This window comes from Anomaloglossus baeobatrachus, chromosome 7, assembly GCF_048569485.1.
Source record: "Anomaloglossus baeobatrachus isolate aAnoBae1 chromosome 7, aAnoBae1.hap1, whole genome shotgun sequence".
Lineage (NCBI taxonomy): Eukaryota > Metazoa > Chordata > Amphibia > Anura > Aromobatidae > Anomaloglossus > Anomaloglossus baeobatrachus.
In genome coordinates, this window is record NC_134359.1 from 295,467,628 (window position 1) to 295,494,030 (window position 26,403).

Sequence of the window (26,403 nt, forward strand, 5' to 3'; positions counted from 1 at the left end):
AGGCCACAGATCCTCGTAACTGTGAACATGATTTAATAGGCAGTTAACCCAGTAATGACCTGAAGCCCCCAGATGTTGGGTTTATTAATGAGTCTTAATGGGGTTGTTCCACTGACAATACAGGATGTGGGAGGAGGACATATTGCACTTGTGTTAATGGCGTCTTACTGCACATTAGTGACCGCCGCTCCAGTCACTGAGCTGCAGCCCTTTATTTAGCTGACATTAATGAGTTTCGCCACCATCTGTGACCTCCATCAGGAGCTTGTAGAAAAATGATGATGAATTGGTCACCATAACAGACTTTGTTACCCATGGCAACTATTCCTCTCATTTCTAACATTGCTATAGGCAACAGTTGGGTTACTGGGAATCACAAGGCCGCGTATCCACGTGTTGGTCATTATGGACACCTCCACCACTGTCGGCCGATAGCAACCAGTTAGATTGTGGCTTTCATTTCCCAGCAGGCATTGAAAGTGGAAAGAAATCTGTTGCTATTGACAACACCACGTCAGATGGGATTCTGGGCCTTCGTTATAATTCAGACAGAATTTAGGAAAAAAAAATTTTTTTATTGAACACACAATGTAGAAGACATTGTCCGCACAGGTTCTACAGCAGAACTAGAGTAACAGATGTTGTCTATAGCAGCCAATCAGGTTACAGCTTTCATTTTCCATAGGCCAGCTCAGAAGTGAGAGGTGAATTCTGACTGGTTGCTATGGTAATGCTTTCCTGGTCTCCATGCACTAGTTTTGCTAAAGCAGCCCCTTATATGTCAGACTTTTCTCCACCACACGTCATAAGTTACTTCATGAGTCCATAAACGCCTCCTTGTTCTCCTCCATCCATGCCTCAAAGCTCTTGGCCTTGGGGTTGAGCTTCAAGGTCAGTGCCTCGTCCCTGTCAGGCTTCATCATGTTGTAAAAGCGGAACATGTTGGCCAGTTCTGCCGCTCCGGGGAAGTCGAGCTTCTCATAGGCTTCAGGGGTGATCTGCGGGTAAAATACACAATTAAGACATTGCACCATAGGCCTCAATATAACCTATTGCTCTCTGGTATCATCCATGTTAAGCAGAGGAGGTAGTTGGCTCTTGGGCTGCAGGTCAGTCAGCAGAACTATAAATGCAGCTCTGGTTTTCAGTTGGCATAGGACACCCCATCCCCCTCCATGTGTAGTGTCAGGTACAAGATGGCTGCCTTTGTAATTAACACCCAGTCTGCACTGTGGCAGCCATTAGGAGCTTTCTCATTTGAGGGCAGAGCCTAAATGTAAAAATTTACATCTACGTTTGCCTCGGTGAGATAAGTGTGATCCATCCCCGGAGAGGCCTCTGATCTCACCTTGGCGTCTTTGATGTCCTTGCCGGTGACTCTGGACATTATGGCCGCATACTGCTCCACCGTCAGCTTCTCCGTGCTGAGACCGATGTTCTTTCCTATGTATTCTGATGGAGCCTTCAGGATGGTGACCACCACGCCACCCAAGTCTTTGACGGACATCCCATCCCAGAGCACATCACCCATCGGGATGGCTGGAAAGAGAGAAAGTCGTGAAACTGGAGCCAACTGATCGTCTGGAGTCAAACCTGTAGACTGGACACAACTGTATTCGGCATTTGAGAAGAGGGTCTTGTATCCCTTTTACGAGAGCATCAGCCACTGGGGAGACAATACTGGAGAAGGAAGACTAAGGGCCCCAGTAGTAATAAAGCCATTTAAAGGGGTTGTTTAAGACCTGACAAGTCTGCAGTCATTCTGCGTGAAAATCATAAGTCTGCAGTCAGTGAGAAGTCTCCTGTGTCGGGAGGGTGACCGGAAGTATGACAATCGCATACATGCAGCCACATTCCAACTAGACTGTTTCTGGCCTCGGCCAATACACTTGCATTGTGAGAGGCCGCAGGACGTCTAGTTGGCACATGACTGCATATATGCAAATCACATGCTCACTGCTCCTGCCAACAAAACATCATGAGGCGTCGCAAGTCTACAGTCACAGGGCTTGTACTGGCCAAGTTCAGCTGTAGTGCTGACAATGGCAGACCTGGGAAGGGAGAGGAAGACGGACATTTTACCAGACAGTTTGGGGTGGACTAGGGGTAACCTCTCCCCCCCGAAGCGTAACTGCATGTATGAGAGTTCCATATTTCCAGCGACATGCCAACTAGACCTCGCTCAATACAGTTGCATTGCGAGAGGCGGCACAGTCTAGTTGGCACAGGACTGCATGTATGCAAACCACAGACGTGTTCAGCGCTTAGTCATGCTAGGGGTGAAAACCCATTTATGGCAGGTTCTGTAAAATCCCCGTTTCTTGTACCTAGTGAGTAGCCATCACCGTCCTTGTTCTTCTGGGGCTTGTAGAAGGTCAGCAGGTTCTCGAAGTAACTGGGAAGCCGCACGCTGGTCATGGGGACCCCGATCTCACGGAAATATTCCTCAATTTCACCTTTCCCATCAAAGTGCAGCACCTCCAGCTTTCCCTCCGTCAGTTTCTTCACATTCTCCAGGCCACTGAAGACCACGATCTCCAGGGCGAGACGCTTGGAAATAATTGCAGTCACTTTACCCTGGAGAGGAGGGGAAAAAAAAAAAAAAAAAAAAAAATACGAACTCCTTTCATTAAATACATGAACCAGGAGGCTCAGGATGAACACCAGATTTTATAAAACTAAACACATCTAGTGCTGCGATCTCTCCATGGGGTTATTACCTGTTGGACCTCTTTCTCTTTGCTGCAATGTTCCCATGAGTTGGTGACCAGGAACGCCCCATACGCTCCGCTCAGTGCGGCCTCCAGGCTCTTCTCATCGTCCAGATCCGCGGACACGACCTCCGCTCCGGCCTCCTTTAGCTTCGCAGCTGCCGGTTTGCTGGGGTCTCGAGTCACTGCCCTGACCTCAAAGCTGCCATCATCCAGGAGAGCGGCAGCGACCGACCCACCCTGAGCTCCTGAAGAGAGAAAGGACCAGACATGGCGGACATCAGCACCGCAGCCAAACTCACCACCACAGCTGGCAGACCCAGACAAAAATCCATCACGATCGATGGCATTAAAGAGGGCGCTCGCTTCCTTTTATAACCATATAGAGGCTACGGTCATTAATGGTTGCAGCATTTAAGGGGGTTAATCAGCCACAAACAATGGCGATATGGCTGATCAGCTGTAGTCAGCACCTGCTGAAGCTTCACTAGTCAGGTGCAGCCATCACTTTCCAAATACCCAGCTCAGGACATATTGATGGTCATGAAGGGGGTTATGGGTTCCCCCTCCCCCCATATGTTACATAAGACGCCGGTTGCAGACCTGTTTATATAATGGAAATATGATGCTGAAATGACACTATGAAACTCCACTATGTGGATCATCATCTTAACGAGACACGAATTGTCCTCAGCATTAAAATCATGGGACAGCGGCCATATTAATGAAACCCAGACCCGGCCCCACAGAACAGAACTTGTAGGAAAGTTTCAGGGAAATAATGAAATTGCTTTACACATGACAGGGCTAGATGTATATGCTGGGGGTTGTAGTGCAGCAGAGCATTACTGCATGTATATAGGGGGATATATGAGGGAGTATACAGCAGGTGAGGAGACCTCTACAGTCAGATGAGGGGGACGGGCACAGAATCCCCCCCCCACATCCAGACACCCCCAAACTTCAGCCCTTCCCCTCCCTGCACTCACCTGTGGCTCCAAACACTACAATCACTTTCCTGTCAGCCATGGCCACTGCTGTAGACTGGAGGGTTCCTGCAGGTATACAGCCCGGCCCAGTGTAGAGAGGGTTATATACTGAAGCCCCGGACCCTCCCCGCCCCTGGGCTGCGGCCAAGTGTCATTATGACTCAGAACTGGGAATTTATGTGCTGCTTAATTAGGGTACTTTCACACTTGCGTTGTTTTCCTTCAGTTGCAATCCGCCATTTTGGAAAACAGCGGAATCCATTTACGGATTCCGCTGTTTCCCATAGACTTGTATGGATGACGGATTGTGCCAAAAGTACGTGCGTTGCTTCCGCTGGCCGACGCTGCGTTGCTTCCGCCAAGCGGTAGGAACGCAGCATGTAACGATAATTGCTTGTGTTAAAATGACGCCGAGCGGCAGATTCCGTTACATCCGTCAATAGTTATAATGGATCCCTATGGTGGCGGATTCCGTTGCAAAGTGCTTTACAACGGAATCCGCCGCTGGATTCCTCTAATTTCTACTGAGCCTGCCCAGAATGAAAAAAATTGAAAAAACAAAACAAAAACGGAGCCGACGCATTCCGTTAGACGGACGCCTAACGGACGCCAAATGGATGCAACGGATCTAACTGGTCCGTTATTTCACAGGAATCAGCTAACGGATTCCTGTGAAATAACGGACCCGTTGCATCTGTTGACAACACAAAAATAACAGATGCGTCAAAACGACGCAGCAACGGACCCAGCGGATTCAACCCAACGCAAGTCTGAAACTAGCCTTATGAGGCCTCTGGTATCAGCTGATGGATATATATGTACCGCCCCGCGCTCGGCTGCGGCCGAGCAGCTCGGATCCGGGCTTGCTGGTGGGTGGCTCGAGCGTCTCCGGACCCGGGGGCCCTGCAGTAACTTCGATCTGAAAGGGGCTGGCGGTTTAGGGGACGTAGGTGTGTAACGGGGTGCCAGGGGTGCCTCCGGCCTTGTAGTCGTGCCCCTTGCTGACAGGCTTACACCTGGCTCTGCCGTCACTATCGGGACGGGAGATGTCTTAGTGGGGCAGAGTGTGGTGGTGCAGGTGTTGTCCGGCGCACAAATACTCTTCAGGCATGGTTCAATGCAAATAACAAACATGTTTTATTCTTCGCAAGTCTCCACACGTGGCAGTAATAAAACACAGTGCTGTGGCGCTTCCTTTAGCTGAGGGAAAGCCTGCCCTAGCGTCCCCTCAAGTGGGTGACTTGCCTGACTACTCCTCTTCGCCCGGCTCCCACTTCTGGCTACCCACAGCCCGGACCCACACCGGGACTGCTTCGCACTATGAGGTTCCGCCCGCTCCTTTTCTCTCCGGCTTCCCTGTTCTTCCAGCTCCCTTCTTTCTTTCTTTCTGCCCACTCAGCTCCACACTCTGCCCCTGGCTGTTTCTTCTCTCCCGTCCCGGACACAACTGCCTTCAGCACACACTTCCTTTCCCCCTAAGCTGCCGGCTCCTCCTCCCTCCTGTACAGTTTCTATGGGGACAGCATTAACCACTTCAGAGAAAACCTGTGCTTCCTTGTAAGGGGTCTGCCCACCCCTTACATACCTCCCCTCTTTAAGCCTAAGCCTCCCGGCAAGGCACAAATCTAAAATCACATTTTAAAACTAAACAAAGTCATTTTAATGAAACTGCGAACATGTTCACCTGAGGGCACCCGCAAGGGCACACCAGTCCAGCGCCCGGAGTTCCTCCTGGAAGCTCCCGGTCTTAGACGTTAGCTGGCAGGAACACAACTCGGCAAAAATCTTCTTAACGACGCGGAGGGAGCCCCTGGCTCAGTCCAGCATCAGGCTCTCTTCCGGGCTCAGCAACTTGAACGGTTACAAACAACACACCTTCTTCCGGCTCAAAACAACGCCGGTGTTGAACAAAAACAGGCCCGCCATCTTCCGGTCTTGAAAAGTCACTCCGGATGATATGCACGTTGCCATTCGGCTCGTTGGGCCTGCACGTACTCCGACAGGGACTGTCCGGGCAACCGGCGCAGCCTCCGGAAGGGCTCGTAGTTGGCGGGTTGCTCCAACGTCTCGGGTGGGAGAGTTCAGCTAGCACCGGTCTTTGCTGCGACCGCCGCCGGTATTGGCATTTCTCCCACTCGATTTCCTGGTGCCACTGTGCGGCCTCTTGTGTAGTGGGCCGCTCCGGTCCTCCTGGCACAGCCGGTAGGTTAAGGGTGGGTCCTTCCGCAGCCGCAGTCTGCTTCGGGCGTCCTCTACCCAGGCTAGTCGCTACTAGTGCGGCTACCGCAGCTTGCTGTCTTCCTGGAGTCTCCATCTTGCTCGGAGTCAGCGTTTCTGGTAATGGCGTCGGGGTCAGTGGAGATGCTGGAGGAAGTGGAGGCGGGCTTACTTTTCCCGCTCTTGGGTATACTCCACCCCTAGTCTCACACATCAGGTCGACCCCTACGCGGCGGTTCTTCTTTTTCTCTGGAACACCGCCCACTTCACATATCTTCCTTCGTGCCCTGGGACCGGCACCTCCCCTCTTTGGGCAGAGTACTCCGAACTTCTTTTTCGGCACCGGCCAGCCCCAGGCTCTTCTTTTGGCGCCAATTTTTCGCGCGCTTTCTGTTTCTTCACAGACAACGGCCACCTTGCCGCCATCTTGTGCCCGGTCCAACGCCTCAGGCACTGTTTCTTCTTCCCACCATGGGACTGGAAATCTTCGCTGAAAGTCCGGATCAGGGGCCCTGGGCACCACTTGGTCTCCATCTTCTTGGAGCGGGTCCCCTTGCATACGATCCGGATCCTGCCGACTACGCCAAATGTAACGGGGTGCCAGGGGTGCCTCCGGCCTTGTAGTCGTGGCCCTTGCTGACAGGCTTACACCTGGCTCCGCCGTCACTATCGGGACGGGAGATGTCTTGGTGGGGCAGAGTGTGGTGGTGCAGGTGTTGTCCGGCGCACAAATACTCTTCAGGCATGGTTCAATGCAAATAACAAACATGTTTTATTCTTCGCAAGTCTCCACACGTGGCAGTAATAAAACACAGTGCTGTGGCGCTTCCTTTAGCTGAGGGAAAGCCTGCCCTAGCGTCCCCTCAAGTGGGTGACTTGCCTGACTACTCCTCTTCGCCCGGCTCCCACTTCTGGCTACCCACAGCCCGGACCCACACCGGGACTGCTTTGCACTATGAGGTTCCGCCCGCTCCTTTTCTCTCCGGCTTCCCTGTTCTTCCAGCTCCCTTCTTTCTTTCTTTCTTTCTGCCCACTCAGCTCCACACTCTGCCCCTGGCTGTTTCTTCTCTCCCGTCCCGGACAGTGACACAACTGCCTTCAGCACACACTTCCTTTCCCCCTAAGCTGCCGGCTCCTCCTCCCTCCTGTACAGTTTCTATGGGGACAGCATTAACCACTTCAGAGAAAACCTGTGCTTCCTTGTAAGGGGTCTGCCCACCCCTTACAGGTGTACGGCCGGAGCCGTGGTTAAGTTCGTGACGCCACCCACGGGATGTGGTAAAGGTGGACTCCACCGCTGCGGTTTACAGGGCACCCGGAGGAGATGTTACGCAGCAAGTTGTTAACCCCTCCGTGGGTAGGGATGGTGGCCCCGGGACCCATTGGGGGGTGTTGTTTGGTGGTGAAGGGAGATGGGCAGCCGGAGGGCACTGGTGTACTCATTAGAAACACACACAAGTCTCTGGTAAACCAAGGTGATGGTGGTCGGTGCCCGCAGCCGGCTGCAGTCTGGTCCCCCACCCGGTTGGTGGTCTTTGCCTTTTTCCTGCACCTGTTTGTGATGATGGACTACCTGAACTTGCAATACAGGAGTCCGCTCCCCGGCTTGTAGATGTCGGAAGAGCCCTTTGCCCGTAGACGCTGGCCCATGGGATCTCTCTGCCGTGCCGGTGGCTTTCTATCCCCCTTGTTGGGCTGTTGTCTTCAGTCGGGACTTTGGGTGGGAAAGGACCTATAGTCCTGGCCGCAATCAGTTAATTAGCTAGCCCCCAGGTAGCTTCTGGACCTAGCTTCAGGGACTGAGTACCCCCCTTTGTGCTCCGGTTTCCAGTCGGTTCCCCGGGTCGGTACCGGCGGGCCACTACCTTGTCCAGGTCCACCACGGTTCCACCGAGCCGTCTTCCCGGCTCCTGCAGGCAGAGGCCTCCATATGCCTCCTAGCCAAAGGTGCCCGGGCTCCAACCCTGGCACCTGTCAGTCTGCTGCAGACCTCGGCACAGGCCTGACCTCCTCCACTCAACTCTCAAACTAGACTCCTCAACTCAACTGTTTTCTTTTTCCTGCCTCAGGCTCTCTGAACTCCTCGGTGGGCGCGCCAACCGCCTGGCTTCGCCCCCTGGTGTGTCCATCCAGCACTGAGAGAGGTGACTAGGGTTTTAATGGTTTGGCTGCTGACACCTTGTTAGGGGACTGGTGTTGTGCGGGGCTCTATCTGTGACTACCTGGCTAGTCCAGGGCGTCACATATACACTGCTCAAAAATATAAAGGGAACACTTAAAACAACACAATGTAACTCCAAGTCAATCATGTGAGCAAAATATGCCATTGGAACTCCAAATTAGTAAGATTCGTTTTATGAGCAACCGGGAAATCAATGCAGCACACATGCTTTGTGGTGTACTGAAAGGTTCTGCTTTATTACATCATGTGACCAGTTTATATAGTACCCCAAACAAAGAAATAAGAGCTGCGTGGGTGTATAGAAATGTGAAACTTCACCGCCCATCAGTGTTAGGCTATGTTCACACTTCCATTGTTTTGCTTCCGTTGCAATCCGTCGCCTTGAGAAAATACGGTATCCTGCAAAATATTTTACGGGACTCCGTTTTTTCCCCATAGACTTCTATTAGCGTCGGATGGCCCTGTGTTGCATCCGCCGCGTGACGGATCAGTCGTTTAGTGACTGACCGTCAGGCGGGAGCAACGCTGAATGTAAAGATTTTTGGAGCGGCAAAAAAACGCACTCCGCAGGTGTCCATCGCCATCTGTCACAAGCTATAATGGATATCTATGGTGCTGGATTCCGTCATGCTCTACTGAGCATGCCCAGTATGTTTGGCACTCCCACTTGGATGTCCCAAACACAAACGGATCACGACGAATCCGTAAAAGAAAAACGGACGCACAACGGATGTAACGGACGCGACGGAACGTTTTTTTTTCACAGGATTCCTGTGAATGGAATCCTGTGAAATAACATATCCGTTGCGTCAGTTGACATCTCAAAAACGACGGATCCGTTGTTGCATCGGAACAGACAACAGGTAGAAATGATCGGCAATTAGCAAGATCCCTATGAAGGAGCTGTCCAGCAGATGGTGATCACAGACAATTTCTCATTCTCTCATCCTTTTTGGCTGTTGTTTTGGTCACTTTTGCATTTTGTCATTGCTCTAACCCCTAGAGGTAGCATGAGGCGGTGTCTACAACCCACAGAAGTTGCTCATCCAGGATGGCACTTCTGTGCGAGCTGTGGAAAGCAGGTTAGCACAGTGGCCAGAGCATCAAGAAGATACCAGGAGACAGGCCAGTACACCAGGAGACGAGGAGGGGGCCGTAGGAGGACAACAACCCAGCAGCAGGGCCGCTACCTTCTTCTTTGTGCAAGGAGGAGCAGTGCCAGAGCCCTGCAAAATGACCTCCAGCAGGCCACTATATATATATATATACTTTATGTCTGCTCAAACTGTCAGAAACAGACTCCATGAGGGTGGTATGAGGGCCCGACGTCCTCAAGTGGGTGTTATGCTTACAGTCCAACATCATGCAGGGCGATTGGCATTTGCCAGAGAACACCAATACAGGCAGATTCGCCACTGGCCCCTGTACTCTTTACGGATGACAGCAGATTCACACTGAGCACATGTGACAGGTATGATGAAGTCTGGAGATGCCGTGGAGAACGTTCTGCTGCCTGCAACGTCCTCCAGCATGACCAGTTTGGAAGTGAGTCAGTAATTGTGTGGGCAGGCATTTCGTTGGAGGGCTGCACAGCCCTCCATGTCCTAGTTAGAGGTACCTTGACTGCCATTAGGTAGCGGGATGGGAACCTCAGACCCATTGTGAGACCATATGCAGTGGCCCTGGATTCCTTCTGAAGTACAACAATTCTAGGCTTCATATGAGTCAAGTGTGCCAGCAGATCCTCAATGATAAAGGCATTGAAGCTATGGACTGGCCCGCCCGTTCCCCAGACCTGAATCCAATTGATCACATCTGGGACATCATGCCTCGTTCCATCCAGCAATGTCACGTTGCAACACAGACTGTCCAGGAGTTGACTAATGCTTTGGTCCAGGTATGGGAGGAGATCCCTCAGGAGAACATCCGCCGCCTCATCAGGAGCATGTTCATGCTCATTTGGTTGCAGAGACAGCTGGGGGCTGGTATTTTCAGGCTGGGGAGGCCCATGGGTATTGAGCCCTCCCCAGCCTAAAAATAGCAGCTGTCCAGAATTAGTGAATCCGTTAGATTAGAAATGGAATAAAATGAAAAAGGTAATCTTACACTGACACCATTGGTTCCTGCTGCTTCTTGTTTACATCCCTGCAGTGATGACATCACATGTTTGCACATGACCACTGCATCCAGTCATGAGTGTCAGCAGCCAGATGAGGTCATTGTTGCAGGGCAGTAAATAATGGATGGGAAAGGGGGTAATAGATGACATTTTGTTTCCTCTTTTAATCATGTTACTCTTTTATTTTTAGCTCGTGTTATATCTCTTCTAAATTTTGCCAACTTAACCCTTGTGTGACTTGCTCTCAGGCCATGGATCCTCGTAACTGAACATGATTTATTTATTAGGAGGTTAAAGCATTAAACCAGTAATGACCTGAGCCCCCGCTTATTATTAAACACAAAGTCTTAATGGGGTTGTTCCACTGACCATACAGGATGTGGGAGGAGGACATATTGCACGTGTGTGAATGGCGTCTTACTGCACATTAGTGACCACCGCTCCAGTCACTTGTCCCTTTATTTCCCCGACATTAGTGGGTTTCACCCCATCTGTAACATCCGTGCATCAGGGGCTTGTAAAAAAGTGATGAATTGGCCACCATAACTGGCTTTGTTACCCATGGCAACCAATCCTCTCATTTCTAATGTTGCTATGGGCAACAGTTGTGGATACTCGGCCTTGTAATTCCCAGTAACCCGTGTTGGTAGTTATGGACAAATCCACAACTGTCGGCCCATAGCAACCAGTTAGATTCGGCGTTCACTTTCCAGCAGCCATTGAAAACGTATTGAATCTGTTGCTATGGACAACGCCACCTCTCACAGATGGGATTTTGGGCCTTTGTTAGAATTTAGGAATTTTTTTTTTAATTGAAATATATATATATATATATATATATATATATTTCATTCGATATACAGTATATATATATATATACATACACACACACACACACACACACACACACACATACATACACACACTGTATTTGAGATATATATATATATATATATATATATATATATATATATATATAAATTAATGTCCCCCCCCCACAGGCTCCAGAGCTTTTCACAGTAATGGTCCCAAGAACTAGAGTAACAGACGTCATCTATAAAAGCCAATCAGGTTACAGCTTTCATTTTCCATAGGCTAGCTCAGAAATAAGAGCAGAATTCTGATTTGTTGCTATGGTAGCAGTGTTTTCTTGTCTCCATGCACTAGTTTTGCTAAAGCAGCCCTTATATTTCACAGTCTTTTGTCCACCACATCTCATAAGTTCCTTCACAAGTCCTTAAACGCCTCCTTGTTCTCCTCCATCCATGGCTCAAAGGTCTTGGCCTTGGGGTTGAGCTTCTTGGTCAGCGCCACGTCCCTGTCGGGCTTCATGATGTAAAAGCGGAACATGTTGGCCAGTTCTGCCGCTCCGGGGAAGCCGAGCTTCTCATAGGCTTCAGGGGTGATCTGCGGGTAAAATGCACACAATTAAGGGACATTGCACCACAGGCCTCAATATAATCTACTGCTCTCTGGTATCATCCATGTTGGGCAGAGGAGGTAGTTGGCTCTTGGGCTGCAGGACAGTCAGCAGAACTATAAATGCAGCTCTGGTTTTCAGTGGGCATACAACGACCCTCCCCCCCCCCCCCCGCCCCTTCTAGTATCAGGTACAAGATGGCTGCCTTGGTCATTAACATCCAGTCGGCACTGTGGCAGCCATTGTGGGTTTCTCATTTGAGGACAGAGCGTTAGTGTAGAAATTTACATCTACGTTTGCCTCAGTGAGATAAGTGTGATCCACCCCCGGAGAGGCCTCTGATCTCACCTTGGCGTCTTTGATGTCCTTGCCGGTGACTCTGGACATTATGGCCGCATACTGCTCCACCGTCAGCTTCTCCGTGCTGAGACCGATGTTCTTTCCTATGTATTCTGATGGAGACTTCAGGATGCTGAGCACCACGCCGCCCAAGTCCTTGACGGACATCCCATCCCAGAGCACATCACCCATCGGGATGGCTGGAAAGAGAGTTGTGAAACTGGAGCCAAGACTGTAGACTAGATGCAACTGTAACAATGCCTCAACTGTGGGACATTACAGAGTCAATCATATGCCCACCTAGACAGATCTTGAAAAATATTTAATTATACGCCAATCATTCAGAGCTGCATTCATAATTCTTACGATTTTCGGTTGGAATTTTGGCTAAAATATATCACAGCAGCATTTACTGGGCATTGGGCTATTCCCTTTTGTTCCCGTGTCTCTCCATTCCCAAGGTATAGTCTCCTCTTCCCTGTGTATAAAAATCTAGTCTTGTTATCCAAGTGGGTGTGGTCATGAACTGACCATGCTCCCGTGGTTAACAACTAGGGGCCCAATGCATCAAAGCTTCGAAGAGTCACGAAAGTTAGACATCCAGGCATTTTCACACCAGCTCTCACAAATTGTGTGGAGCACCTCAGCCGATCCAATTCGTGACGGACTGCGGTATGCCCCAAGACAGAAATTTCACTATGACTGGAGTTAAGACTTGTGGCATAGCACTCACCACTGATTCATTAGTCAGGAGTGTCTGACTGGCATGAAAACCACAGATCTTCATAAATCAAGCCTTCAACTTATACACGGGTAACTGGGGAGGGTATACAGTCAGGGCCAGAAATATTTGGACACTGACTCAAGTTTTGTTATTTTAGCTGTTTACAAAAACATGTTCAGAAATACAATTATATATATAAAATGGGCTGAAAGTGCACACTCCCAGCTGCAATATGAGAGTTTTCACATCCAAATCGGAGAAAGGGTTTAGGAATCATAGCTCTGTAATGCATAGCCTCCTCTTTTTCAAGGGACCAAAAGTAATTGGACAAAGGACTCTAAGGGCTGCAATTAACTCTGAAGGCGTCTCCCTCGTTAACCTGTAATCAATGAAGTAGTTAAAAGGTCTGGGGTTGATTACAGGTGTGTGGTTTTGCATTTGGAAGCTGTTGCTGTGACCAGACAACATGCGGTCTAAGGAACTCTCAATTGAGGTGAAGCAGAACATCCTGAGGCTGAAAAAAAAAGAAAAAAATCCATCAGAGAGATAGCAGACATGCTTGGAGTAGCAAAATCAACAGTCGGGTACATTCTGAGAAAAAAGGAATTGACTGGTGAGCTTGGGAACTCAAAAAGGCCTGGGCGTCCACAGATGACAGCAGTGGTGGATGATCGCAGCATACTTTCTTTGGTGAAATAGAACCCGTTCACAACATCAACTGAGGTCCAGAACACTCTCAGTGAAGTAGGTGTATCTTTCCCTAAGTCAACAGTAAAGAGAAGACTCCATGAAAGTAAATACAAAGGGTTCACATCTAGATGCAAACCATTCATCAATTCCAAAAATAGACAGGCCAGAGTTACATTTGCTGAAAAACACCTCATGAAGCCAGCTCAGTTCTGGAAAAGTATTCTATGGACAGATGAGACCAAGATCAACCTGTACCAGAATGATGGCAAGAAAAAAGTTTGGAGAAGAAAGGGAACGGCACATGATCCAAGGCACACCACATCCTCTGTAAAACATGGTGGAGGCAACGTGATGGCATGGGCATGCATGGCTTTCAATGGCACTGGGTCACTTGTGTTTATTGATGACATAACAGCAGACAAGAGTAGCCGGATGAATTCTGAAGTGTACCGGGATATACTTTCAGCCCAGATTCAGCCAAATGCCGCAAAGTTGATCGGACGGCGCTTCATAGTACAGATGGACCATGACCCCAAGCATACAGCCAAAGCTACCCAGGAGTTCATGAGTGCAAAAAAGTGGAACATTCTGCAATGGCCAAGTCAATCACCAGATCTTAACCCAATTGAGCATGCATTTCACTTGCTCAAATCCAGACTTAAGACGGAAAGACCCACAAACAAGCAAGACCTGAAGGCTGCGGCTGTAAAGGCCTGGCAAAGCATTAAGAAGGAGGAAACCCAGCGTTTGGTGATGTCCATGGGTTCCAGACTTAAGGCAGTGATTGCCTCCAAAGGATTCGCAACAAAATATTGAAAATAAAAAATATTTTGTTTGGGTTTGGTTTATTTGTCCAATTACTTTTGACCTCCTAAAATGTGGAGTGTTTGTAAAGAAATGTGACAATTCCTACAATTTCTATCAGATATTTTTGTTCAAACCTTCAAATTAAACGTTACAATCTGCACTTGAATTCTGTTGTGGAGGTTTCATTTCAAATCCAATGTGGTGGCATGCAGAGCCCAACTCGCCAAAATTGTGTCACTGTCCAAATATTTCTGGACCTAACTGTATCAGGTACAAAGAGTTCTAAAAAATGAATGAGGGGAAAAAAACCCCAAAACAAAACACATGATCTGCCGTATATCGCGAACAAAGGGCTTCAAAAAAGAAATGGGCAATGTTCTGCAGGACTTATACTTCAGAGCTGCATTCATAATTCTGCAGACTTCAGAGCTGAAATCTCCCTGCATACCCTTCATATCCAGATGTTGTCGTTACATATTCATGTGATGTAGGAAAAACTAAAGCCGGATCCCGAGCCACATTCACAATGGCCGCCTGCAAGACGAGCGCTTATTGGTTGAATGATTATGGCAGCCAATCAGCATCCACCGGAGAGAGTCCTAGAAAAAGGAGCTGGAGTTCCCCTTTAGGCCCCTTCACACGTCAGTGATTCTGGGACGTTTGTGCTTTTTTTTAAACATACCAGAATCACTGACATACGCAGTCACATTATAATGAATGGGTCTGCTCACACGTCAGTGATTTTTCACTGCACGTGTCTCCGTGTGGCGTACCCGCGTGTGCATGATTGCTGCACGGAGACATGTGCATTTTTTTCTGGCATCACTGATGTTCCACGGACCACGCAGTGATGTGGTCCGTGAAACTCGTGCCAGAAAAAAACGTGCTTTTAAATTAATAAACATTTTAACTCACCCGGCGTCCAGCGATGTCCTCTGCAGCCCGTTCTCCCTGCTGCTTCTGTGCCGGCTGATTACTGTCGCGCATATTCATTATGCGCGACACACCCGACCCGGAAGCAGCTCCTGCAGGAGTCACCGCCGGCCGGATGCTGCGTCGCGGGAGCGATCAGCACCATGGAGAGCGGGAGCGGGCGCAGGTGAGTTGATTTCTAAGTGCAATCACGGGCCACGGAGAAGGGAGCCCGGATTGCACTTAGATAACCCACGTGTGCCGTGATTCACAGCACACGCAGTGACATGTGCGTGTTTTACACGCCAGTGAAAAACGTCACTGTTTTTCACTGACGTGTGAAACGGGCCTTAAATGTATAAAATAAAACGCTCTGCAATTGTCACTGCTTTGTTTTTCAATCTCATCGTCTCAACACGTCTGCTTGCTGTCAGTGACTGAAAGACTCTTCATTGCTAATCCATGTTTGCATCTATCTATCTATATATATATATATCTATATATATATATAGATATATATATATATACACACACACTGCTCAAAAAAATAAAGAGAATAGTAAATCACCACATCCTAGATCTCAATGAATGAAATATTCCAGTTGCAAATCTTTATTCATTACATAGTGGACCGCTCCCTGCTGCCCGTCTCTTCTATTCATGAATCAGGAGGCTCAGGATGAACAGTTGGGAGATGGAATTTCCTTTTTGGCTGATAATCTGAGTGATGACAGAAGCCGCAGAGACTTCATGCCTGTCTGCTGACTGCCCGGCGGACATGGCGGGGGGTGATATAGGGTCTTGGGATAAGGGGCTGACTTTCTGAGGGTCCCCGGCCTCCTGGTTGCCTATTGTGAGCAGCTGAGTGATGACACTTGGCCGCAGCCCAGGGGCGGGGAGGGTCCGGGGCTTCAGTATATAACCCTCTCTACACTGGGCCGGGCTGTATACCTGCAGGAACCCTCCAGTCTACAGCAGTGGCCATGGCTGACAGGAAAGTGATTGTAGTGTTTGGAGCCACAGGTGAGTGCAGGGAGGGGAAGGGCTGAAGTTTGGGGGTGTCTGGATGTGGAGGGGATTCTGTGCTTGTCCCCCTCATCTGACTGTAGAGGTCTCACCTGCTGTATATGTGAAGCCCCACAGGTGGTGTGTCGGTGTCGGTGCGTTACCTTCAGGGACTCCACGTTGCTGGATCTCCGTCACTGGTAGGAAATCTTCTGTTTTGATCGTGACGCCACTCTCAGTATTGCGGTCAGTGGGGACCGCCACTGCAGGTTAGGGGACGCCTGGGGCTGATGGTGTGTGCAGTTAGTTGGAATAGCCTCCTGAGAGTGAGGCAAGCCCCAGGGCCCAGTGTAGGTTTGTAGTACCACAAGTCGCAGAATGACCACACAGGCAGGAATGTCTTTCAAGGGCTTTACTCACATTTGATGGCAGGGTGAGTAGCCCGGGAGTAGCTGAGATGAACCAGGTGGGAACCAGGTATCCTTCAGGCTGACTTTATGAGGGTGACTACTGACTCGCCTTCCTTAGCCCTTGGTGGTTTGGGGTGACCCCGACTTTGAGTCCCTATGGGGGTCACCCAGGGAAGATGCTGCAGCCTCTCTCCCCTTCGTTCGCCGTATGCTTGTTCCCCGGACCAGGCCACTCCAGCTTCTTGCCTCCTATGACCTATGGGCCCTAACTTGTGGTTACGTGGCAGCGGCTTTTGTAGTGTTGTGGTGTGGGCTTTAAGAGCCCCACACCGGCAGGTTTAGCAGAAGAAAGTTGAATCTATCCCCGCTTCGGGATCTGCCGCCCGGTTGGGCCTGGTGCTCTCTAGCAGTCTCCTTACTTCCCACTCCGTTGCACTCCCTAGCTGAAGCTGGCTTTCAGGTAGCACTCCTAGTTGACCGTTCTCCCCCGTCTGTAGCCACTGCGCGGGCGCTGTTAGACAGCAACAGCCCCACAGGTCTGCTCCTCACTGAGCCCTATGGAGTTCTGCTCTAACTGACTCACTGCCCCTCCTCTCCTGTTCTTGCCTACGCCACCTAGCAACCAGACTCTCCACCACACCCCTTGAGAGGAGATGGAGGCTCTACCCCCTCCACTATTCCAGTGAAGGTGAAGGCTTGCCCCCTCCTGGGATCCCCAGGGGTCCTCTCATGGGTACATGTGTGAGACCTGATCACTATGCGCCTGTGTTCCACACCCCTGTCAGCCTTCTGGATTACCTGTATTGTACTGTCCCCAGCATGGGTGCAGTACTCAGTGGTGCCTGACCAGGTCAGGGGCGCCACATTCCCCCTTAGTTATCACCAGCACGTCCTCGGGCTGCAAGACAACATTTTAAAATGCATAAAACATTAAAACATGTAAAACATTTTTAAAACCACCAGGTATCAGACATCACCACCCTCCACCCACAAGTCCGTTAACCCACCCAAAACCCTCTCAGGAGGCAGGTCACCGGTCCTGTTGGTAACCAGATCTGGGCCATCCGTTTCCTCAGACCTTTCCTCCAATCTTCCTCTCCCGTTGGCCGCGACTTCAGCCACTTCTGGCAGGATGTAGAGGCGGCTTTCATGGGCTGGTGGTTTCAGGGTCTACCTGGCCTGGTGGATCCGCGCCGTCAGCCTCTTCTGGCAGGATGCAGAGGCGGCCTCCACAGTTGGTGCTGACCAGGTACCCTCTTTGTGGTGGTGAGCCAAGGCCCCATAAACAGGCGTGCTCTCTGGTCGCAGGTGAGCCAAGGCCCTATATACGGACGGGCCCCTCCTGGTTGCAGACGAGCCAAGCCCCTAAACAGGCTGGCCCTGGTGGTGGTGCCACTGGTGTAACTATTTACACTGCGAGAGTTTGTGGCTATAGCAAGTTCATAGCCTTAAAGTTTATTTCTCACAATAGTTTTTGTGGGCACATTCTTAAACAATAACGTTGCAAACTTTTCAACTTGTCAAAACTTCAACTGGTAACTTGCTGTATTTCTTGACTTCTCTCTACTCTACTCCTCCATTTCACCAGGGCGTGGGCATGTAGGGCACCGGCACCTGTGACTTTCTTGCTCTCCGTCGTCGTCCGTGGTTGTTTCATCTGTAGGATCTTTGTCTGTGGTTGTTTCATCTGTAGGTTCTTTGTCTTTCCTTTCTTGGTCTTCGTCTGTTTCTACATCTGGTTCTTTATCTCTGTCTTTTCTTTCTTGTCTTTCTTGTCTTTCTTGTCTTTCTTGTCTTTCTTGTCTTTCTTGTCTTTCTTGTCTTTCTTGTCTTTCTTGTCTGTCTTGTCTTTCTTGTCTTTCTTGTAGCATGGGATGGCTGTAAGGTTTGCTGGGACATAGCGCTACGTCCAGGGCATACAATCCCCTTTCGCCTTGATGCATGGTGAACTGAACTGAGTCTCCCATCTTTAGATTTCTGCCAGGGTGTCCTCTAGGCAGATGAGCGCTTACATCTCTCCTGTTAACAAATATCCCCTCCTTGATGCCAGGGGCTACAATGAATCCATAACCACTTCTCAGATTGAAATCTTCCACTACGCCATGACACAGGGGTCCTCTGGCCTGGGCTTTGGACCTTCTTAGGCACCTTTTCTCCTCCAGGTCTCTGACCGTGACTTCTCTCTGCTCTGGGGATTGTGGTGCTGGAGCAACCTGTGTTCTGCTGCGCCGTGTCTTGCGGGCTGGATTCATGCCTGTGGGCTTCCAGGTGAGGTCTTTGGGTTGATCTTCATCTGCTGACGGTGTCAAGTCTTCCTCCTCCCAGCGGGAATAGGGCAGCATCTCCGGCTCTGGGTAGGGGTCTGCTGCGGTTGGCGTCGGAGTCAGCCCTTCTGCTTCCTGGCCTCCTCTCCCCCTTAGTTCTTCGCTGCACTCTGGTTGTGGCAGTGCTGGGGATGGGCTTTCTTCAGCTGGTCTGGGCGGTGGACTCTCTGGCGCGGCTGCAGGGGTTACCTGAATCTCCTTGGGGGTATGCGGTGGGAGCAGATACCGATCCACCATCTCCTGTGGGAACTGGGCCTCCAGGTCAGCCTTCAGCTTCCAGTATTCAGGGTCCTCTCCTATCAGGGTCTTCCTAGCAGGGACCTCTCTGGACTGGGGAGCGGTGTCTGCTCTGGCCTTGCAGGCCGGGGAAAATAGTGATGCAATCTCTTGGCGGGCCGCGCCCTGTATGGCGGCGGCCTGGTCTTGGCGGGCCGCGCCTGGCATGGCGGCGGCCTGGTCTTGGCGGGCCGCGCCTGGCATGGCGGCGGCCTGGTCTTGGTGGGCCGCGCCTGGCATGGCGGCGGCCTGGTCTTGGCGGGCCGCGCCTGGCATGGCGGCGGCCTGGTCTTGGCGGGCCGCGCCTGGCATGGCGGCGGCCTGGTCTTGGCGGGCCGCGCCCGGCATGGCGGCGGCCTGGATCAGTGTCGCTGTTGCAGGGGGCTCTGTGCAGGCTGGGCTGGACGTCGCTGCAGCGATCGGAGCTTGGCGGGCCGCACCCGGCGGGGCTGCGGCCTGGTTCAGCATATCACTTGCGGCGCGGACGAGCGTCACTGCTGCGTTGGGGTCTTGGCGGACCGGGTTCAGCAGGGTGGCAGCCTGGGTCAGCGTCACACCTGCAGCACGGATGAGCACTGCCGTGGTGGTCGGAGCCCTGCGGGACAGGCGGGGCATCGCTGCAGCGGCCTGGGCTTGGCGGGCCGCACCTAGCGTGGCTGCGGCCTCACTCAGCGTCGCCGCACCGGGCGCCTCCTCTGGGACCGCGGTCGCAGCAGCCAGGGTCGGGGCTCTTGTTCTAGCCGGGGCAACACCGGACTCACCCATCGGGGTCTGAATCGTCGTCGCCGCTCGATCCGGCAGGCTCCGCGCGGCTCTCTCCTCATAGGTCCGGACCGCTGCAGCCTTCTCTAGAAGCTCCTTGCGTTCCTCATAGAGCCGTCGCATAATCCTGGCCTCCAGCTGATCACAGAAGAGGGCAAGCTCCCGGCACCACCAGGCAGCAGAGCCTGGCTCGGGGTATCCGTGTCTGGACTCCATTTCTGCTCTCCGCAGCAGCAGGTTTGTGGCTTCCCTTCTCTCTCGCCGTTTCTGGACGCTTCCGCTTTCTTCATCAGCAAGGTCAGAACTCTGCAGGGGATCTCTGGGTAGCCACACCTCTTCGTGGGCGGTAACTTCTTCCAGCGCGGGCTGCTGTTGTTTTTCAGCGCGCTTTTCATGGTGGCAATATGGCGGCGCTTCCAATTTTTCAAGCGGACCGCCCAGGCACATGGTCACCTGTCTGGACAGGTCTAGTCCTTATCCTGTTCGTGACGCCAGATGTGAAGCCCCACAGGTGGTGTGTCGGTGTCGGTGCGTTACCTTCAGGGACTCCACGTTGCTGGATCTCCGTCACTGGTAGGAAATCTTCTGTTTTGATCGTGACGCCACTCTCAGTATTGCGGTGGGGACCGCCACTGCAGGTTAGGGGACGCCTGGGGCTGATGGTGTGTGCAGTTAGTTGGAATAGCCTCCTGAGAGTGAGGCAAGCCCCAGGGCCCAGTGTAGGTTTGTAGTACCACAAGTCGCAGAATGACCACACAGGCAGGAATGTCTTTCAAGGGCTTTACTCACATTTGATGGCAGGGTGAGTAGCCCGGGAGTAGCTGAGATGAACCAGGTGGGAACCAGGTATCCTTCAGGCTGACTTTATGAGGGTGACTACTGACTCGCCTTCCTTAGCCCTTGGTGGTTTGGGGTGACCCCGACTTTGAGTCCCTATGGGGGTCACCCAGGGAAGATGCTGCAGCCTCTCTCCCCTTCGTTCGCCGTATGCTTGTTCCCCGGACCAGGCCACTCCAGCTTCTTGCCTCCTATGACCTATGGGCCCTAACTTGTGGTTACGTGGCTGCGGCTTTTGTAGTGTTGTGGTGTGGGCTTTAAGAGCCCCACACCGGCAGGTTTAGCAGAAGAAAGTTGAATCTATCCCCGCTTCGGGATCTGCCGCCCGGTTGGGCCTGGTGCTCTCTAGCAGTCTCCTTACTTCCCACTCCGTTGCACTCCCTAGCTGAAGCTGGCTTTCAGGTAGCACTCCTAGTTGACCGTTCTCCCCCGTCTGTAGCCACTGCGCGGGCGCTGTTAGACAGCAACAGCCCCACAGGTCTGCTCCTCACTGAGCCCTATGGAGTTCTGCTCTAACTGACTCACTGCCCCTCCTCTCCTGTTCTTGCCTACGCCACCTAGCAACCAGACTCTCCACCACACCCCTTGAGAGGAGATGGAGGCTCTACCCCCTCCACTATTCCAGTGAAGGTGAAGGCTTGCCCCCTCCTGGGTTCCCCAGGGGTCCTCTCATGGGTACATGTGTGAGACCTGATCACTATGCGCCTGTGTTCCACACCCCGGTCAGCCTTCTGGATTACCTGTATTGTACTGTCCCCAGCATGGGTGCAGTACTCAGTGGTGCCTGACCAGGTCAGGGGCGCCACATATACTCCCTCATATATCCCCTATATACCTGCAGTAAGGCTCTGCTGCACTACAACCCCCATCTATATCTAGTCCTTTTATGTGTAAACTACAAGCAATTGCATTCTTTTCCTGATGCTTTCCCCAGTTTCTCTGCTCCGCTGTGGGGCCAGGTCTGGGTTTGTCATTATATGGCAGCCGTCCCACAGGTTTAATGCTGGAGGCAATGTGTGTATCCTGGTGGAATTTCATAATGGAAATATCTGCAGAAATTACCCCTGATCCTCTAAATGGGGCAGGGGGTCTGCAACTTGTGGCTTATATAACATACGGGAGGACCCCTGCTGTTTAACCACTTAAAGGGATAGCCATAGTAATGCGCTTCCACTGTAAATAAATGAACTGTACTACATTAGTGACGGATTCCGTTTGCGTCAAAATAGCGCAAGTGTGAAACTAGCCTTATCTCAAAAGAGCATGATGTAGGCAGAGACGCTGAATCCAATGATGTATCACTGAGATTACTGGGTGCAACTGTTCTGACTTTTTAGATGTAGCAGAGCTGCCCACACCAGGTTCTCCATAGAGTGCATTGACAGTGAGGTGTCAGGGCAGGGGGCATGCTGGATTTGCTTTTTGCAGTCCTGCAATAAGGGTCTTGCTGATTTAAATAAAATGGCCCTTGACAATACAGGCATCCCTGGACAGTTTTAACCCTTGCAGTATGTCTTCAGATAACAGCATAGCAAAAACCTGTTGACAGGTCATGATATTTTGATTGTCAAGGCAATTTAAGTGTTAGAAACCATGTTAGTTGTATAATTTAGTGACACCCCCCCCCCCCCCCCTTCCCCATATGTAACCCCTGACTGGTAAAGCAGGCGTGGACTACAGCTGATCAGCCATAGCAGCATGGGTTGTAGCTGATTAACCCCCTTAGATGTTGCAGGATTAATGACTGTAGCATCTGGATGGTTATAAAAGGCAGCGCACTCTTTAACCCCGCTGGTTGTGATGAGCTTTCTTTGTGGTCTGCCAGCTGTGGTGGTCTTAGATGTTAGTAACCTCTTGATGGTTGGTGTTCATTCTATCCTACTCCATGTTGTGTTAATTCCTGTGCAGCACTTGAATGGTTAACCCCCCCCAAAAAAAAAAATCCTCAAAGCTGTGTTGCATATACTGTGGGTGTGTAACATGGTAATGCCCATGTGTCCTCCACTCCCTCCCTCCCAAAGAGACATTGTAAATCTTCTAGCCAAAACCTTTCTTCTCTCCGCTCTGATCCTGCAGTATTATGGCACAAATAACATTTTGAAAATGTGTAAGTCATGAATTGGCTAAAAGTCTTCAGGCCCTGTGCACACTGCGGATTTGTTTAAGCAGAAACGCACCTCTGGCTGAAATAATGCATAAAAAAAATGTAATTTCAGTTTTGGTGCATTTGTCCCTGCACTTTTTTAATTTTACTTTTTTAAACTATCAATGGTAAAACGCAGGGATCTGCAGAAAAGTCACACACTTGTTTCTGCTACAGAAAATCTGCAGCAAAATCTGTAAGGAAAGAAGCAATGTGCGCACAGCACTTCAGATTTCTCCGATTTTTCTGGGGAAAGACTGCATGAAGATTATGAACAAAAACTGCACTCAAATCTGCACCCAAAAGCTCAGTGTGCACAGGGCCTTAATAAGCAAAATAATTCATGAGGCACAAATAATAAAGTCGCTGTTAGAACCATTATCCCTTGGAGCGCCCTCTGGTGGTGTTTTGGTGGTCAGTGTTGTCCCTGCTAGATCGGGGCCACTGGGGAATATTTGCAGGTGGTCACTCGGCTTTCCCGGACTCCTGGGTGGTGAGTTTGGCTGCGGTGCTGATGTCCGCCATGTCTGGTCCTTTCTCTCTCCAGGAGCTCAGGGTGGGTCGGTCGCTGCCGCTCTCCTGGATGATGGCAGCTTTGAGGTCAGGGCAGTGACTCGAGACCCCAGTAAACCGGCAGCTGCGAAGCTAAAGGAGGCCGGAGCGGAGGTCGTGTCCGCGGATCTGGACGATGAGAAGAGCCTGGAGGCCGCACTGAGCGGAGCGTATGGGGCGTTCCTGGTCACCAACTCCTGGGAGCATTTCAACAAAGAGAAAGAGGTCACACAGGTAACGACCCCATGGATGGATAGAATGATGTGGTGCTCATCCTGAGCCTCCTGGTTCATGTAAGGGCTGTTATGTATATTATCTTTTTCTCCAGGGTAAACTGATTGCAGATATCTCCAAGCGTCTCGCCCTGGAGATCGTGGTCTTCAGTGGCCTGGAGAATGTGAAGAAACTGACGGAGGGAAAGCTGGAGGTGCTGCACTTTGATGGGAAAGGAGAAATTGAGGAATATTTCCGTGAGATCGGGGTCCCCATGACCAGCGTGCGGCTTCCCAGCTACTACGAGAACCTGCTGACCTTCTTCAAACCCCAGAAGAACAAGGACGGTGATGGCTACTCACTAGGTACAAGAAGCAGGGTCTTTTACAGGACCTGCCATTGTGTCATAAATGGGCTTTCTTCTAGAAGATGACTAAGGTCCCCCCCCCCCCCCCCCCGTTACCTGTATCTAAACTGCGCATGTGATTTGCATATATGCAGTCCTGTGCCAACTAGCCTGTGCGGCCTCACAATGCAAGTGTATTGAGCGAGGTCTAGTTGGAATGTGGCCGGAAGTATGGAAATCCCACATGAATTCTCGCATGTCGCACTGAGTGACTGAAGACTTGTGGTCTGGTCTAAATTAACCCTTTTAAATAGTTTTGACTGCTGGGGCCCTTCCTCTTCTGGAGGAGGAAGACTATTGTATCCTCTGGACTGATGCTCTAGTTAAAGGGATACAGGACCCTCTTACACCCAGAAGGTCATCCGGATTTGTCTATTATAGAATACTCCAGTCACAAGTGCAGCATTCAGACTTGTACAGGGAGTAACCCAATGCCTGGACACTGAATACTTTAGTACCAGTAGAGGGCAGTAGTGTGATTTATTGTAGCCAAATTTCCAACTTAAAACTATAGGATTATGAATGCAGCTCTGGAGTATAATGGATCTTAAAATTATCTGAATAGTCATATGCTTGTCAACATCCAAAGCTTTACAGCCTACAGCTGAGGATGTTACAGTTGTGTCCAGTCTGCAGTCATCTCCTGTTTAATTACATTTTTTAATTTTCTCCCCCACCCCTTTCTTCCTTCCAGCGGTCCCGATGGGTGATGTGCTCCTGGATGGGATGTCCGTCAAGGACTTGGGCGGCGTGGTGGTCAGCATCCTGAAGTCTCCATCAGAATACATAGGAAAGAACATCGGTCTCAGCACGGAGAAGCTGACGGTGGAGCAGTATGCGGCCATAATGTCCAGAGTCACCGGCAAGGACATCAAAGACGCCAAGGTGAGATCAGAGGCCTCTCCGGGGGTGGATCACGCTTATGTGGCCGTAGAAAGTGTAGATATAAGGGTGCGGTTCCACTTGCGCATAGCATCAGAAGCGATATGCTACTGATCCTCTGCTGCGAGCATCAGCCGAGGGCCATGCGATCGTATCACAGCTGCGGAGAAGAGGGAGCGCTTTCTCCCATCTGTGTACATTGCACTGCGGTCAGATGTGAGTGCAGTGCAATGTTTCACATGCTCCCATAGACTTGTATGGGGGTGCATGAACCAAGAATCGCTGCCATACAAAGCATGCTGCTATTAATTTCTCGGGCCGCTATGGCAGGAGAAATCAATCGCAGATGACACTGCCCCATAGTTTTGCCCTGGTGAGAGTGTAGTCTGATTTATGGGCAAAACTGCCCCCTCACTTCTACACTTGTGCTCTGCCCTCAAATGAGACACCTCCACCATGAAGACTGGGTGATTAACAAGGCAGCCATCTTGTACCTGACACTAGACATGGAGGGGAAAGGGGTGTCCTATGCTGACTGAAAACCAGAGCTGCATTTATAGTTCTGCTGACTGTTCTGCAGCCCAAGAACCAACTACCTCATCTGCATAAGATGGATGATACCAGAGAGCAATATGTTATATTGAGGCCTGTGGTGCAATGTCCCTTAACTGTGCATTTTACCCGCAGATCACCCCTGAAGCTTATGAGGGGCTCTCCTTCCCCGGAGCGGCAGAACTGGCCAACATGTTCCGCTTTTACACCAAGAAGCCCGACAGGGACGTGGCGATGACCAAGAAGCTCAACCCCAAGGCCAAGACCTTTGAGCCATGGATGGAGGAGAACAAGGAGGCGTTTAAGGACTTGTGAAGGAACTTATGACGTGTGGTGGAGAAAAGACTGTGAAATACTGAAATATAGGGGCTGATTTAGAAAAACTAGTGTGGAGACTACTAAAGATACTGGTTGCTATGGTAACAATCAGAATTCAGCTCCCTCTTCTGAGCTGGGCTATAGAAAATGAAAGCTGTAACCTGATTGGCTGCTATAGACCGTCTGTTCCTCTGGTTCTGCCAGTTCTTGGGACCATTACTGTGAAACACTCCGGAGCCTGTGGGGGGGCGACTATTTCTATATGGTGTTCAATAAAAAATATTTTTTCCTAAATTCTGACTCCATTATTATAACTAAGGCCGAGAATCCCCATCTGTTAGGTGTTGTCAATAGCAACCGTCGCAATCCTTTCCACTTCAATGGCGGCTGGAAAATGAAAGCTGCAATCTAACTGGTTGCTATGGGCCGCCAGTGGTGGAGTTGTCCATAATGACCAACACGGGTTACTGGGAATCACAAGGCCGCGTGTCCACAACTGTTACCTATGGAAACATTAGAAATGAGGATTGGTTGCCATGGGTAATAAAGCTGGTCGTGGTGGCCAAGTCATGATTTTTCTACAAACCCCTAATGGATGTCACAGAGGAGGGGG

The 26,403-nt window shown here is 50.6% G+C and overlaps 3 protein-coding genes across 3 annotated transcripts; 1 reads left to right on the top strand and 2 right to left on the bottom strand.

Moving 5' to 3' along the window:
- Positions 1-815: 815 nt before the first annotated feature.
- On the bottom strand, positions 816-3,800 carry LOC142246769 (nmrA-like family domain-containing protein 1). Its single transcript, XM_075319820.1, has 5 exons — positions 3,701-3,800; positions 2,721-2,959; positions 2,328-2,577; positions 1,349-1,539; positions 816-998 (listed from the first exon to the last, which is right to left on the bottom strand). The coding sequence occupies exons 1-5, from the start codon at positions 3,738-3,740 to the stop codon at positions 816-818; spliced, it is 903 nt and encodes a 300-aa protein (XP_075175935.1). The 5' UTR covers positions 3,741-3,800.
- Positions 3,801-11,437: 7,637 nt separating this feature from the next.
- LOC142246452 (nmrA-like family domain-containing protein 1) lies at positions 11,438-12,171 on the bottom strand. Its single transcript, XM_075319508.1, has 2 exons — positions 11,987-12,171; positions 11,438-11,625 (listed from the first exon to the last, which is right to left on the bottom strand). The coding sequence occupies exons 1-2, from the start codon at positions 12,167-12,169 to the stop codon at positions 11,446-11,448; spliced, it is 363 nt and encodes a 120-aa protein (XP_075175623.1). The 5' UTR covers positions 12,170-12,171; the 3' UTR covers positions 11,438-11,445.
- Positions 12,172-16,093: 3,922 nt separating this feature from the next.
- LOC142246450 (nmrA-like family domain-containing protein 1) lies at positions 16,094-25,977 on the top strand. Its single transcript, XM_075319505.1, has 5 exons — positions 16,094-16,133; positions 23,415-23,653; positions 23,748-23,997; positions 24,733-24,923; positions 25,608-25,977. Exons 1-5 carry the CDS (start codon positions 16,094-16,096, stop codon positions 25,785-25,787), a joined length of 900 nt encoding a protein of 299 aa, XP_075175620.1. The 3' UTR covers positions 25,788-25,977.
- The last annotated feature ends 426 nt before the right edge of the window (positions 25,978-26,403 follow it).